The sequence below is a fragment of the Nesoenas mayeri genome (genome assembly GCF_963082525.1).
Source record: "Nesoenas mayeri genome assembly, chromosome: 22".
Classification (NCBI taxonomy): domain Eukaryota; kingdom Metazoa; phylum Chordata; class Aves; order Columbiformes; family Columbidae; genus Nesoenas; species Nesoenas mayeri.
In genome coordinates, this window is record NC_137572.1 from 5,803,221 (window position 1) to 5,819,507 (window position 16,287).

At 46.0% G+C, this 16,287-nt stretch overlaps 1 protein-coding gene across 4 annotated transcripts in view; it reads left to right on the forward strand.

Annotated features, from left to right (window-relative positions):
- Positions 1–15,761, forward strand: part of CBL (Cbl proto-oncogene) — a 37,121-nt gene extending 21,360 nt beyond the window's left edge. For 2 of the 4 annotated variants that reach the window (XR_013923157.1, XR_013923159.1), the window contains exons 8-18: positions 71–202; positions 1,067–1,270; positions 2,756–2,887; positions 4,730–5,107; positions 6,039–6,133; positions 6,640–6,795; positions 7,281–7,384; positions 7,820–8,002; positions 9,387–11,318; positions 14,617–14,706; positions 15,638–15,761. Coding sequence is in view for 1 of the 4 variants with exons in the window: in XM_080357847.1 (XP_080213973.1) it covers positions 71–202; positions 1,067–1,270; positions 2,756–2,887; positions 4,730–5,107; positions 6,039–6,133; positions 6,640–6,795; positions 7,281–7,384; positions 7,820–8,002; positions 9,387–9,667 (1,665 nt within the window). In the remaining 3 variants the exon portion in view is untranslated. Of the gene's footprint in view, positions 1–70; positions 203–1,066; positions 1,271–2,755; positions 2,888–4,729; positions 5,108–6,038; positions 6,134–6,639; positions 6,796–7,280; positions 7,385–7,819; positions 8,003–9,386; positions 14,240–14,616; positions 14,707–15,637 lie in introns of those variants that run through there. The other 2 variants (XR_013923158.1, XM_080357847.1) reach the window with 2 other exon arrangements.
- Positions 15,762–16,287: the final 526 nt, after the last annotated feature.

Consider the following 16,287-nt stretch of genomic DNA (forward strand, 5'->3'; position numbering starts at 1 on the left):
CCTTGTAGCTATGACTAATGATGCTTGTTATTTTACAGTAATCAACCGTGTTTGTCTGTCTTTCCCCAAGGAACAATACGAATTGTATTGCGAGATGGGCTCCACGTTTCAGCTGTGTAAAATATGTGCTGAAAATGACAAGGATGTGAAGATCGAACCGTGCGGCCATCTGATGTGCACGTCCTGTCTCACTGCATGGCAGGTGAGGCCTTGCCTCTTGTTCATCTCTCTGATTGAAGCTAGTTGCTCTGTTACAGAAGCAGTATAGAGTCTTCTCAACGGTTCAGTTTCCTTCAGGTGTGGATAGAAGATAGTCCAACGGTAATATCAGGTTTACCAGCATAGGGAGAAGCTGGTTAGATGCCTGATCTCTTAATCTAGAGATAGTCAAGAAGTGCGAGGATGTGTTAAAAGCTGGTTTTCTACCTCAGAGAGAAAATGTTCCATATTCATAGCACAGTTTGCCTTTCTGTCTTCCTCTCAATTGAAAAGTACCTGCCAAAAAGCAGGTTTAAACCTCTTTGCATATTAACTATGTGTTTCATTTCTGCATCTTAGTGGCTCTTGTAACATCTATTAGAGTCATCAAAGAATGGTTTGGGTTGGAAGGGTCCTTTGAGGTCATCTATTTCCACCCCCACTGTGGAGAGAGCAGAGTAGAGGGGCAGAATCACCTCCCTTGACCCGCTGGTCATGCTGCTTTTGATGCAGCCAAGGGTGCGGTTGTCTTTCTGTCCTGCGAGTGCACACTGCTGGGTCATGTTGAGCTTCTCATCAACCACCATCCCCAAGTCTTTCTCCTCTGTGCTGCTCTCAAGCCATTCTCTGCCCAACCTGTATTTGTGCTTGTGATTGCCCCAGCCCATGTGCAGGACCTCGCACTCAGCCTTGTTGAACTTCATGGGCCCACCTCTCAGGCCTGTCAAGGTCCCTCTGGACCTGGATGGGATCCCTTCCCTCCAGCGTGTTGGCCGCTCCACACAGCGTGGTGTCGTTGGCAAATTTGCTGAGGGCAACCTCAGTCCCACCATCCATGTTGCTGACAAAGGTGTCTTCGTTCCTGCAGGAATCGGAAGGCCAAGGTTGTCCTTTTTGCCGCTGTGAAATCAAAGGCACGGAGCCAATCGTAGTAGACCCGTTCGACCCCAGAGGAGGAGGAGGATTGTCACGACAAGGGGCAGAAGGAACTCCCTCACCTAATTACGACGACGATGATGACGACAGAGCTGATGATTCCCTCTTCATGATGAAAGAACTCGCTGGTACCAAAGTAAGGTCACGAGAGTAGATGTGGCAGTATGTACAAAGACTGCATGTTCTCCATCAGTTTTCTGTGGTCTTAGCGATTTGTGCATGTGAGGGTTGCCAGACCTTGGAACAGGGAAGATTTTCCTCAATGTGGAACGTGGGGATTTAGGTTCAGTTTTGTCAAGTCGGTTCACACTGTTAGTTCTATGAAGCAATAGTGATCACTACTTGGAAATCTTTGCTCTTTTGTGCGTTGTCTTGGAAGAATCCTTAGAAGGGTGAAAAGGCTGGCTTGACCTATCGGAATGTAAGATCTAGGTTTATAACACTTCTCTGCATGCTTAGCAATGCTGCTTTTGAACCACAGTTCACCCACATCAGCAAAAATTCATCCATTTTCCCCAGGGATGAATACAGCCAACGACATCCAGTCTTCCCAGGGTCCTGATGACTGGGCAGGCTGTTTTGCTGAGGAAATCAATTTGACTGTCATGTTTTTGTAAGGTGTCTGATAAATTTGTGTGATAACTCCCTGCCATTAGTGCTACTTCCTTCCAGGAGATGTGTACAAGACAGGCTTTCTTTACGAATCCCTGCAGGTTTCTCCTAAAAACGTGTTGCTGCTCTTGAACATTTGCATTTAGCATTGTTTTACTGCATAGGGAAACAGGTTTGAATTTGCCTAATTTTGAATAGTAGGATTCACTAAAGTAAGCTGCCTTTCCTGGTCAGAAAGAGTCCTCTACACTGTTTTACCGATGGTCATGTTTCTCTTTAGCTTTCACCCTGTGAAATAGTGTACTAAACAGTAAACCACATTCCTTTAGGTAGTTTTTGTATACGTGGCTTGGGGAAGCAAAGCAATTGCCCTCGTATGACATCCTGTTGTGGTTTGCAGCAGGCTGGTACTCTGTTGGTGGCAGGGAGTTCAAACCCGTGTAAAGCTTTTCAGAGTTAGAAAACACTGGACTCACTTGTAGACATTTACAAAAAAAACATTTATGAAAAAGAGAACAACAGGCGCCGTTCCTGTTTGTTTGGTGGAAAAACAGCTTTCCAGGGACAAAAAATTGAGGTTTTGGTGCACGCTAGTGATGGCTGCAACAGCCATGATGCTGTGGTCAAGGTAGTTTGCAGCATTTGCAGCAGATCGTGCCCTCTTGTGTCGAGAAGAAAAGCAGCTCGCTTCTGCTCAGGGCCCAGCGAGGCAAGTTTGTTACTGCAGCCAAGCTGCTTGTCTTCTATTGTGTCATTGATACATGTGCATTTTCAGTTGTGTGCCATAGCTACGTCCATTGGTGGTCTTCAAGGCGTGCTGCATGTCAAATGCTGCCGTGCTGTGAAGTCGCCTTCATTTACTGGTGTACGATTGTTACTAATACAGTAGTTAGTTACCCGTAGCAATATGGAAGCCAACACAAGTCATAGAGCTTGAAAGGCTCTCTAGAGAAAAGGAGTTCCGCTGGATTTTGTCATCTGTTGATTTTCCTGTTCTTTTCTTTCTCAGGTTGAGCGTCCTCCTTCTCCGTTCTCGGTCGCTCCGCAGGCCACGCTGCCTCCCGTGCCACCACGACTGGATCTTTTGCAGCAGCGAGTGTCCAATCCGCCTGGGGCTTCCAGCCCTGGGACCACTTCAAAGGTCGAACACGGCTTGCGCTTTCAGCTGTGATTTTGGCGGGGCAGGCAGGACGAAGGGCATTCTGGTTGTCGAGGGTTTTGATTGTGGGGTGACAATAAAACCATGGCAGATGTATGGTTAACCCCCTCTCTGTCCCCCCTTCCCACTCAGGACAGGCGATCGGGAGGGAAAGAAGGACAGAGAGAAGAGAGTTGGAAAAATTAAATATGTTTTACTAATGCTACTAATAAGAATAGAGAAAATAATACAAAATATAAAAAAACAATCTTTAAAATCTCAGCAACTGCAGAGCCGGCACCCGAAGTCCTGGACTGGACTCTGCAGCCAACCGGAGCTGGATTCAGTCTCCCACTAGCCCTCAGTTTGCAGGGATGACTAGCAAGGTCCTCTCCTAATGTCGGCCATAAGGAAAAGGGACAAGATCCTCGTGATCTCCCACTTCTATATGAAGTATTCACGTGAATGGGATGTTATACTCCGTCGATCAGTTTCTTGGTCACCTGTTTCTCGTTGCCCCTCTGGCGAGATGTGAATCTGTCCTTATCAATAACCTCACATTCCATTGCTGTGTTTACCGAAACATGTATCTGGTTCTCCGGGAAAATGCAGCTCATATGAACCTTTAGCTGATGGGCAAAGAGAAACTTGTTTTTTAATAAAACTAGGACACTGGTGAACACCACATGTTCTCTGTGACATCCCAAAGTACTTTCACAGATGACTTTTTATCCTCACTTTTCTGTAGTCCTGTTAGGCCACTTTCCTTCCATTCCTCACAATAGTCTGTCCTGAATGCAAATGCTTCCTCTGGAACCCATGGTAGGAGAGTCCCTTTTTGCTGATTAAAGGGCCCATCTTTTCGTCAGATTCATCCACGCAATGCTAAAGAGAAGCTGGTCCTGAGCTACGTCCACTGGTGGTCTTCAAGGCTTGCTGCATGTCAAATGCTGTCGTGCTGTGAAGTCGCCTTCATTTACCGGTGTACGATTGTTACTAATACAGTAGTTAGTTACCCATAGCGATATTGAAGCCAACACAAGTCATAGAGCTTGAAAGCCTCTCTAGAGGCTCTTTGTGACTGCCGTCCTGTTGAACTACTAAGTTATTGTTATTACCAATATCTCCACTGGTTTTCAGCCTCAGCCGCTGCTGCCCGCGTCCTTTGGGCTGGTATTTTGTTCCAGCTGGCAGGCAGCGTGTGAGAAGGTGTCATATTCCTGTCCAAACTTGTCTTCACAAATTTTTCCATCGAGCGTTTTTTCAGGTAGAAAACTAAGGAAGGAATTGGAGTGTGTGACTGAGAAAGTGGTTTTCTGATTGACTGGCAGGAGGCAGCAGTGCGATCTTGGTGGAATTTGGTCATTGACTGTTGGGATATGGCAGTGGATCTTCAGCTGGTTTGGATTAAGTCATTAAATTATGCTTGAAAGTTCAGACAGAAGAAAACATCCAATTCTATGAATGTTCATTGCTGACTGATGAATTGTTAACTTGCATAAGTAACCCACTATTTAATATTTTTAAAAAATTGTGGGTGTCCTTTGTTTGGAATCCAAAGTGATGCTGCTGTAAGCTTGCTTTTCCTTCAAGAAAAATAATCTGGGGTGTTTAGTGCCCAGCTGTAGCTGCACGTAATTACTGTGTTATCTCTTCAGGCCTGTAGAGAAGGTGTCTCTGGGGGCTGGTGCGGAGCATTATCTCCACATTCTTTGAGATAATGTCTTGTAAAAATAGATAAAACGAAAACCAAAACTCACCCTTTCTGCCACCCGCCTCCCTCCTTTTTGTTTTGTAGCTACTCTGCCCTCGTTAAGCAATGTTTTACATTCTTCTGCCTTCCAGGCTGCACCTGGGACTCTTCACAAGGATAAGCCTTTGCCGATCCCACCCACGCTCAGAGATCTCCCACCGCCTCCACCTCCGGACAGGCCGCATTCCATAGGGACTGAAGGTCGACCGCAGAGGCGTCCCCTGCCCTGCACGCCGGGAGATTGTCCTGCGAGAGAAAAGCCACCCCCCGTGCCCTCCAACCGTCAGGCGGATCTGTGGCCATCCAGGCCGATCCCAAAAGCCCCACCTGTGGCTCTCAGCCCCGCTGACCCTTGGGCTGGGAGAGAACTGTCAAACAGACACTCGCTTCCCTTTTCCTTGCCCTCGCAGATGGACTCCAGGGCCGACAGCCATCGGCTTGGGAGCACGCTCAGCCTGGACAACCCAGTGGTGAGTAGGCATGTTGGAGGCGAAGGGAATTTGTGAGGAATTAAGTCTTCCAACGTGCCGTCTTCTTATAGTTTACATCCGAATAGGGTGAGCTCTTCCCAGGGGGAAGATGGAAAGGAGCTGGTGAGCGCAGGGCAAAGGGGAATAATGGGAGGACTTCTTAGGGAAGCGCTTTCGTGCCTCTTGGGAGCAAGGCTAACATACCAGTTTGGGCAGTCATGAGCCACAATTGCATGATCACTGTTGACCTTCAGTTTTGTAAAACTGAGGATGTTTTGTATTGGGAGCTGGAATGCTGCAAACATGTCGTTTACTCTTCTCAGTTTGTAGTCCTGTAAAACCTGTGCTAGCTCTGATAAGTTTAACCCAGTAAATCTGAGTTAAATTTGGATCTGTTACTATTACCAATGACATGATGTGTAACTTAGTAGTCCAACATATTGTTGCCTAAAGGAAATCCCAGGCAGTTTTGCTTTCTTTTGTTCCATCCCCCTAATTTTTCCTTATAAAACCTCCAGCTTTCTAAAATTGAAAGCAAGCACATTTTTTAGCCAGACGGGCTAAGAAAACGGCACTTGCATGGTTGTCATTCTGTTTCTGTGTGTGTGTGTTTGTCTGCATCCTGTTCTTCTTGTCTCTCATTAACATTTTGGCTTTCTGGTCTGTTACATCTGAATTCACCAAAGCCGTTGGAGTCTCAAAAGATAAGGAGTTCCTGCAGTTTTTGTGTAGACAGGAATTTGGCTACAGAAGAAGAACCCTGCTTGTGCCCTCACTGGGGAAAACTCACAGACCTCCTGGGTTTCTGAGGTGCTTCAGAATAGTGGAGATGCTTCATTCCCCCAGAGGACATATGGAATGACTGATGGCTTTGCGACTGTGCTGGTATATGTGGTGGTTCTGATTTCTGGTCTCCAATTTTTTCTTTCAGAATTTAAACACTGCTCCACCAACAACCCCAGAGTGCGAACACCCCAAAATTAAACCCTCCTCATCTGCCAATGCGATCTACTCCTTAGCTGCCAGGTCTGTTGCTTTCTAGCAAAAGTATTCTTCAGAATGGGAATTATAGGGTTCTCTGCATACTGGTGCCAGGGGTGGAATTGGACCCAACTCTGTCAGCCTTAGTTTCAATCTCTGACAGATTCAAAATATACAATGTAGAGAAAGCAGGTGAAATCAGCATCCCAGAGATCTGTGGTTAGTGGTGGTAGTTACCCTTACCTGTAGCACTAAGAAACAGGCTACAGTTGCCATTAGCTCTCCTATGAATTCACTTCTGAGTTCGTCTTTATGTGAAGTAGGTGCTACAGAATGTGTATGATATTGTCAGCTTCCTTTTTGATAATGGTCAGTGTGACCTTGCAGTTGGGCTGCTGAGCATCCCGAAAGCCACATCATTTCTTCAGACAGAGTCACTGTAAGATGACTGCTTGCTACGCACACTGTGGATTTTAAAAGCCACTTTGATATTAATCAGATTTGGTGTAAATTACTTTCTGATGTTTGTATCTTCTTTCTTCTGCCTGCAGACCACTGCCTGTACCAAAACTGCCTCCTGGGGAACAGTCTGAAAGCGATGAAGACACTGAATACATGTCACCATCTTCTCTGCCTGTGGTGCCTCCAGGTCCTGCTGTACAAAAACCAGAGATCAAAATGCCTTTGGAAATGACTCAGAGTTTACGGTGAGATTGTGTTTGTATGAACTGTGCTTCCTGTCACAGCTCTGGGAAAGCACATTTGTTTACTAAGGTGGGGATTTTGCTCGCTCGGTTCGCTAAATCTCCCCCGGTGATATTCACCAGATATAAACTACCACAGCCAGCTGAAAATGAAATGTGGCCGCTGCTCTTTGGCAGAATCCTTATACACTATTGAAGGAGTCAGTTAACCACTCCTGCCTCTTTCTGCTGGTAACCTGTTGAGAGCAGCAACAACTGAAATTCAAAATTCTTTTTAAAACGTGATGTTCTGGTGGTACCAATTAAACTCTTTAAGCTGTTATGCTGTATCGTGATAGAGCATTTTCTGGAACAAATATTCTTTCCGAGAGCAGTGGTGATATGACTTTGAAGCAGGGATCTGTGCAGTCTCACTCACAGGGAATAGGTGGCGGTGATGCTTGACCACTGTCACTTGTCAGAAGGGAAATATGTGTTCTCTCCCTCAGAGTTTCAGACTGCAACCAGCAGACGGACGGCTCTATGTATGAAGCAATGTACAACATCCATTCCCAAGCAGCATCCTCTGCTTTCGAGCCTGTCAACAACGCCGGTGAGTGAGTGTGCTAAAAAACAACTCAGAAACTGAGGTACAATGAATCCATCCCAGTTGGAGCAGCACTTTAGGCTTGATTAGCTGTTACTTGCTTTCGCTGTTAGAATAGCTAGGATGTATGTGGAAACATCTGGGTCTGTGTGCTGCACACTGCGTGTGGGGATGTTGTTGAGAAGCCCAGTCGGAATGCACTGGAAAAATAGTCAACAGTTGTTAAAATATTGCTGGTTTTGAATTTTTTTGTGTGTGAGGCAGTCGTCAGCCCACATCTAATACCACCTTCTGGAAAGAGCTTCCACTGAATGTGGAGTGCTGGCAGCAAAACCTTAGTTCTGTGTCCTGTCAATGTTTGCGGACTACAGGAGAACAGAGTGCCTTGGGAGACAGAGGCTCTGTTCAGCCCTGCAGCTCACAACGTGCCTCTTATTCCAGATGAAGGGGATCTGGCAGCAGCCGCTGCCAGCAACGGCCCCGAAGAGTCAGAAAATGAGGAAGATGGTTATGATGTCCCCAAACCACCGCTACCAGCTGTTATTGCTCGTCGCACACTGTCTGATATCTCCAATGCCACGCCTGCCTTCAGCCGAATGTCTTTGGAAAACGACCCTGTAACAGGTTAGAGAACACCTTTACTCTTCATGTTGTAGCGGGTACTGATGGCTTGCCATGCACGCTCAAAACTTCTCCCTCCGACTCAAGGTTTTGTATGAAAGCTGTAAAATCAGGTTTACAAGACAGACTTACACTGGTTCTTAGTTGTTGAGTTTGGTTTACAACTTGGAATGCACTGCATTGGTGCAGCAAATCACATTTAAATCACAGCTGGGAAAACCTTTCCTTAGCTTAAAGGATATTCCTTAAGCCGCTGTTTCCTGCACGACATGGCACACCGTTCATACCAGGGCGTGAAACACAACTTCAGAACGTGACTACCTATCCCTGTTCAAGCCAAAGGTGACGTGGCTGGCCTTGCACAGCTCCTGTCTCAGTCTCAGCTGCAGTCATTGCCAGCAGATGGCACAAGTGAACCGTTTGGTGCTGTCAGTTCCCTTGAGCAGGGACCCAGTGGCTCAGCAAGGTCAGCGTTTTGTCCCTGGGGAGCAGAGGACATCTTGTCCTTCGGGCCGCAAGGCACATTCTCTGCGGGAAAACCCAAATCCTCACCTCTCCAAGAGCCTTTCTGAAAAACACTTGACTTATTTCCTACAACTACACAGCAGCTCTGAAGGAAGCTCTGAAACTCTTCCTTTTGGGGGGTTTTCAGCATGTCTGAACACCCTGACAATTTGTTAAGCAAGAGGAGTGAGTTTCTTATTCCTTCTCAGCCTCCTATACCCAGGACCACTTGTCCCAGTGAGTCTTCTGTTCACCTGCTTCACCATTTTCCCTTCTTGCTTGCCCTTCTTTGGAGCTCGCTAGTACAGAGAGGTTTATTAGCTTTGGCACTCCCTGCCTCACTCCACGCTGGTCCCTCTGTCTGCAGAATGTGGCAGACAGGGATAAGAAGGGGCAGAAAGAGCTCACACCCTGCTCACAGGTAAAGTACCGGGCTTAATCATTGACCGTTCCTTGTTTCTACAGCCCTGAGGTAGCAGTACTGTTGCCCTGCTTTGTCACATTAGGAGATCTGCTCATGAAAAGTGCTGTGGAGGTGCTGATTGTTACTGCTCTGGGAACCATATGCTGTCTTCTGAAACACTGGGTATTGGCTACTGCCGAAGCCTGGTGCTGAGCGAGCCTGACTAGTATGGGATACACTTTGGCAGATTTATGTTGTCACGCATTGTGCGCTACAGTTTAGTTTCTTAATCATTTACCAAAAAAGCTGTGATAGTAGTTCCCCTTGCAAATTGACCCATGGTCTCTGAAATTGAATCAATTTCAAAAGACAGTTGGTGGGAGAGAAGTCGGTAGTCCTTTTTCTCAAATGGCAGTCTAATGTCTTGCTTTGTTCCAAGCAAGAATCACTCTTAAGTGATGCATTGTTGTTTCCTTCCAGGCTTTGCAGATAGCTCCCAAGCTCCAGAAAGGCCACCGAAGCCACTACCACGGCGAATAAATTCCGAGCGGAAAGCAGGGAGCTGCCAAACAGGCGGAGCTGGCAGCGGGACCAGTGCGGCGCTGCAGCTCTCCAGTGAGATCGAGAACCTAATGAGCCAAGGCTACTCATATCAGGACATTCAGAAAGCACTGGTCATTGCACATAACAATATTGAAATGGCCAAGAATATTCTCCGGGAGTTTGTTTCCATTTCCTCTCCTGCACATGTGGCCACATAGCACATTACCTCCACACCTTCTGTGGACCAACTGCCTGGGCAGCTGTAGCCCAGCTGTGCACCAAAGGGGAAGGGGGTTCCTTTAGAGACTTCGTGCTGAGGTCTGTCCTGCCTCTTACGAGAATCAGTTATCAGGTTTTTGTGGTTCCAGATTTCAAAGCAGTGGAATGAAATGGAGCAGAATGGTCTTTTATACAGTGTATGTCTTGGAGTCCTTTACCCCTACCTCTTGTTTGAGAGAACAGATTTATTTCCAGGGTGTTGGCAGAGAAAGGTATCGCAACAAGGGATCCCCGAGCTGATGCCCTGGAGGCTGGGGGGAGTGTTTTGTGCTGTGAATTCTAAGTGAATGCTCTGAGAAACAAAGTCTCGAGGTCAGTGTGGTGTGTCCTGTGGTTCATGGTACTGGGTCTGGATCTGTTTGCTGCTGTGTGTCTGGCTCAGGCTTTTTAGAGCGGCTGGGAGGTCCTTTTCTGCTGGGAATAAATAAGAGACCTTGGAAGAATCTTTTGGTTACTTCCCGTTTGCCGTGGCGTTTCCTTCTTGCCTGTAATAATAGCACTTACTGCTTATGATTCAAGTCCTCCCCTTTTGCCTGAGATAGCTTCTGTCAGGCATTTTGATCTTGGCAGTGCTGGGAGCTGGATTTCTCTCCCGTGTCCTCTTGCCAGCAGCACTGGTAGCACCAGATTCCAGGCAGCCAGACGTACTGGAAGTTTTAAGTGTTTTTGAGAGGTGGGAGAAGGTGGGAATCATTTGAGTGAGAGCAAAGAACTGGCTGCTGCTTCTCCTTTTTTAGCCTCGAGCATTTTGTGCCTCAATGCTCAGACTTGACTGTGGCCCTGCTGGGCTTGAGCAGCTGTCACTGGACACTCCCATGCGCTCTTTCTCTAGGAGTGTTGCACGTGGTAAATATAATACTTTATTTATCTTAATTGTTATAAATGAAGACAAGTCTTTGAGCCAATTGATTAATTTTATTAAGCAAGCAAATTTAAAGCAAGCAGTAATTAGGCAAAACAGCGCTGGGTGACCGGGGGAAGCTCAGTTCCACCGACGGCACACAACTCAACTTTTCGTATGTGCTTATATATGTTATACACTTGTTCACGCGCTGGGACACCCTGATGAGTTAGCTCCTGGTTGGCTAGTTGACCATGAAAGATGTTGCTGGGTGTCGCTTGGTGTTTCTGCCTCTGGAGTTCTGTTATCTATTGCACCATCTGGGCGCTCTGTTATCTGTTGCACCATCCGGCCATTGGCTTGGTTGGGGCCCGGCATCTGGCCATTGGCTTAACTACTATTTTTTACAAAATATAATGAAACTTGCACAAGCGCAATTACTTCTTACAACGATATGCATAATATGATTGAACCCTACTCGATTTGTTCGACAACCTTGACCATATCTATTACATTAATTGCATGGTGGCTGTCTCAGACTAGCGGCCTTCACGCACATTCCGTCATCTCCTTCCGAGAGCTCTTGCGGGAGCCAACTGTCTTTGTGCCGGGCTGTTTTGTGGAATCGGTAGATGCGGCTGATGTATTCGTTGGTGTCTTAACCTGCTTTGCAGTAAAAGAAATGCAGCAGTTCTCTGCACGGCTATCAAAACAGCATGGGGGGCTCTTTCCATTGCCACGACTCTAAGGTATTGCCGCAGCTTGTGTTAAAACAGATCTGGGAAACTTGTGTGTTTGTGAAATGATCACATGGCTTTAGAAATCAGTATTCAGCTGTTAGTTTGGAAAAACCTGACTTGCATACTCAGCTCCTTGACTCTGTTCATAAGTGCTTGAAGTGCGAGAAGTGCATGGCTCCTTTGGAGAGGATTTAAATGAAGTAGGGATACCTGCATCACAGCCTGACAGACAGACGGGTGCTCTGTGTATCCTGAGGGGCTATTAGCCTTTTGAGGCATGTCTGGCGTTATTTGCATCTAAGAGCAGCAGCAGTCATTAGGCAAAGAGTTGCAACTTGAAATATTGTTGGAGTGGTTATGGCAGTTGGATGCAGTTTGGCCTTTTAAAGAACCTCATAGCTGCGCCCAGATTTCAGAGAAATGACTTGCAGGTGGCAGAGAGGATTTAACAAGTATTAGCAAAGGGAGCTAAGCATAAAAGGCTTGGTTTGTAGGTTTCTCTCTAGAAATGTATAAATTGATGTGGTGGTGTCCAGGCAGTTTAAAAGCATGAGCTTTACTCCCTGCCTCTCTGTAGTAAATAAGATGTTCTCTGAAACTGTAAGGAGATCTCCTGCAACACTTCCAGGCCATCACCGCTGTTGCTATTTTGGGGTCAAGGCTGAAACTAAGCAATGCAGCACACTGGTGAGGTTGATGTCAGCGGGCGCAGTGCTGTGCAGTGCTGCAGGGGTCAGTCAGGCGCAGCCAAGAGCAGGGGCTGAAGGTGCTGAGTTACACAGCAGGTGATGCCAGTGCCTGTTGCACTCGAGGAAGAAGAGCTGTTCTTCTTCCTCGGCGTGTTGGTGGGAGCTTCCAGAGGAACCCAGCGCTGGTGCTGCAGAGGCAGGAGCGCGCGACGGCTCCGGTTGTTCTCTCAGCGCATCGGCACATTACGGTTGGGAGCGTTAGCATGCAGTCCGAGTGTATGAAACATATTTCCTGGCTTTGTCCTGGACACCCAGGTAAAAACGCTTTTGCGAGGGAGCAATATGGTTTTATTTCCCTCTTCCTATCTCCAGTGTTGTCTGTTGGGGTTAGAGCCACTTCGCTTCTCACTTGCTGTGTAAACTCAGTGCGAGTGTGACTGGTTCTCACAGGCAGAGGTTTCGCTGCCAAGGCTGTTTAAGAGCCAAGTCCAGCCAGCTAGAAAGCCTTAACTCTTGTCTTGCACAGTGTGTGTGATCAGAGTAGTGATGCCCTGTCCCTTTATTACAGGCTTGTTGTAATGTTAAGTCACGCCTAGAGCTGTTACAGGCCTGTCTTTGGGGTTTATGTGCCGAGAGATGTTCCTATGGGTATTGTTCCAGTTGTTAGTGATTAGAGAGAGCAGTCTGTGGCATGTATCACTAATTTTTCTGCATGTGTCCTTTCAGTGCACTTTTTGTGTCTCAAACTGATTTAAGAAACTTAAGTCTTGGCTTTTCTTCTTTAGACATACGTGCAGCAGAGTCCTGACCATGTCTTATGGCTGTGCTCTGTGAAGTCAGTCCAGGCACTGTACGGTGTATTTTTCTTGTTGTTCTTTCAGAAGGGTAAGCCTAAGATTGATTTATCCCTTTTTTCCCTTCACCTCCTTGATCTTTATTCTTAAGAAGTTAACTTTATGATGCTAATTTAAAAACATCCACAACCAACGTGTGTCTAGTGCCTTTCTTGAAGAGAATGCTGCATTGCTAGGCTGGATCTGAGTATCCACCCCCTGTGAAAATGATGAGCCCAAACTAGAGCAGCTGTAAAGACGCCTTTGAGTGCGAGACTGCTTTGGAAGGGGTGAAAAGAAGGGGCGAGAAAGATGGGCAATTGTCACTTCAACTAGGGCACTGTGTTTTGGAGTATTTCAGCTGTGGAGGTTCCTACTAACAACCACTGGTCTGGACTGATGCTGTACTAAGCTTGGCGTGAAGACAGTAGAATTGTAGGACAGGGTTGGTTTTGCTTGTAACAAAATACAAGTTCTGCTCGTAAAAAATGTCGGGTTACCCCCTACCTGTCAACTGGGACGCCAAGCAAGAAAAAGACATTTTGTACAGGCAGAGCCGGGCACAAAACATGCGGGACCAGCCAAAGCGAGCTGTGGAAAGCAGGCAAGTGTAGTTAGTCTCTTCTGAATGGGGTTTTTGGCTGCCTTGGTACATTCAGCGCTGCCGTAGCTGGATGGGAATCTGAGATGAGGCGTATCCTGGCAGAGTGTGGGGGATCCTGCCCAAACGCTGAGCTGGAGGCGCAGGGTGCTGGGAGCCAGCGGACCTGCTCTCGCTCCCAGCAGCTTTCCGCATGCCCTTCGCTGAGCCTTTCCCTTGGGGAGCCGCGCAGGCTCGGACTACAGCATGTCGCTTCCTGCACTAGACCGATTGCATTACTGCAGCTAATCCTGAGGCAGGGTCATTACTGTAAACGTCTTTTTTTGTTCATTTTCAGTTGAGCAAGAAACAAATGCAACTCCCAGGGCACTTTCTTAAAGGTGCCGCTTTAAAAATGAGTGGGGAATAAGGACCCTTATTTTTAAAGTTCCTAAGAGAACTCTCTTTTTAAATTCCCAGTGGGGGAGGAGCAGTTTTTCTCTCTCTTGAATGACAAATACCGATTTGTATGATATCAGTGTTAAAAATGTTGAGATTTCCACAAAATATTTTAAAAAAAAGTATAATAGTGTCATTAATATAAAATATAATAGCAGTATTTAATCCTTTCAGATCTGTAAAGAATAAGGAAAAACAGAAGGTAAATATTCTTACAGAGAGTAGCTGAGCTTTAAGGTTCACTTGGTTTAAAGTCCTCGTTTTGTTTGCAAATGCATTGTTAATGTTTAGAGGTTATACTAATGTTATTTATTAATTGTTTCCATTCTTGTATGCTGCCCACTAAGAGCTCCTTTGTTTGGGTTTTCATTCACCTGTGTCAGTAAAAAGAAAACAAAACAAAGTTTTATTTTTAAATAAAATTTCCTTTGTTGTAGCATATTGTCCGGGTTGCGTTGGTTCTGTTGCTTAGATCTGGCCACAATTTAAATGGTTAACTTGTAAAGCCTCATGGGGTCTTATGGCATCGATTGCTGGTGTATCTATATGTACCTATACTCTTGAGAGCCAGAAGGGTTGTACCTGGTTTTGGTGATGCCCTGTCTGTCCCTCAAAACATAATGTGAAAATCTGTTGAGGTTTAAACAGATTCAAACTCAGAGGTGGCAATAAACTGGGACAGTTGCTGATTGAGGAAAATGTTTTCGATTTTAAAAGGCAATCTTTGTTGTTTTCTTTCCCAAAAGGGCCTTTCGCAGGAGGGAAATGTGAGAAAGTTTAGACCAGCTCCTCTTGCTCTATTGCAGAAGTTGGTGACTGCTCCGAACCATGCTAAGGTATCTCTGGTATTGACCATGCTGCTCAGCAATGGGGCTAATTGCTCTAATGGCGGTAATTGGGGTCACATGAGGACACAGGTCTCAAATGAAGACACAGGGGTTAACTGAGGCTGTTGGAACCTCAAAAAGCTGTCACCATGGGGTCAAATGAGGGCATAGGTCAAAGGACACAGGGGTTGGCTTAGGTCATTTGAACACCTAAAAGATGTCACCATGGGGTTAAATGAGGACACCGGGGTCAAATGAGGTCGGGCAAACCCTGGTCAAATGAGGACAAGGGGGTTAAAGCAGTCAACTGAACCCCTCAGCGACATCACCATGGGTTCAAATGGGGACACAGAGCTTCGAAGGAAGATGAGAGGGGTTAAGTAATAGGAACTAGAGTCAAATGCGGGGGTACATGGGCTCTGCTGGTCTCAAGCCCCATCAATCCAGTTAACTGAAGCCAAAGCTGCCAGGTGAGTCACAGTATATGAATTACAGTTATAAACTATTCGAATTCTCTAAGGGGAAAAAATCCATTAACATCTATTAGTATCTGTAGGAGCTATCAATATAATTATCTGCTATAATGTCTTGTTATCTATCCGTTAGAATCTAGTGACAGACTTAGCTCTAAGTAGTTATTAGTATCTATATTAGTATCTATTAATATAAGTATCTAATAGATTCTACTGTTGGGCTCTATTAATTTCTATTGATAGTGCTACTCTTTTGGTATCTACCCTCACTAGTAATATAATTCTATATTACAATCTAATACTACAATCATCTATCAGAATACATTAGTAGATTTATTAGGAATGGTAGTTATTAGTGTCTGTATTAGCTGATAATATTAGAATAGATATAGATATTAGAATCTACAGACTTATTTACCAGCCATGGCAAATAGAAACATGGCATCTGATTGAAACCCGTGTCCTAGGTGAAAGTCCCAGCTTTGGTAACCTGCTCCTGAGGAAAGAAGCCTTGAAATCAAGCAAGGACAGCGTAGACATCCTGGTGGGACTGCTACTAGCGAGAACAAACTCAGAACCGGCTTTGATCTTTGTACTTTATTTTCACATATATATATATAAAAAAAAAAACCCTTGCAAGTATCAGACAAAACTTCTGGAAATTTACACACAATCCAACAAAAATATATATATAAACCAAAGCTTTTGCTTGGACAACACTTGTAGCTTATGAGTATAGCTCACCGCTTGTTAGGTCGCTGGCTGCCAGGCTGCTGCGTGCTCCCCGCCACCGGCGGAGGATGCTGGGGGAGCGCCAGGGGACATCTCTCCTGTCACCCGGGTTTGCCCCTTGCCCAAGGGGCAGCACAGGGCTGACAGTACATGACTTAGGGGGGTGATATCTCCAGGAGGAGGCAGGAGGACAAGGCACGGTTGCAGGCTGGGATAGCAGAAGCTAAAGGCAGGCTGCTTGTCCATCTCCCCTCTCCACCACTCAGCGGCTGTAGCGCTCTGGCTGTGGGGCCAAAGGCGCCAGCAAAGCACAGAAACAAGCCAGTTTTACCTGGGGCTGGTAATTATTCAGCATAAAAACAAACAGACAAAAAACCCAAACGAA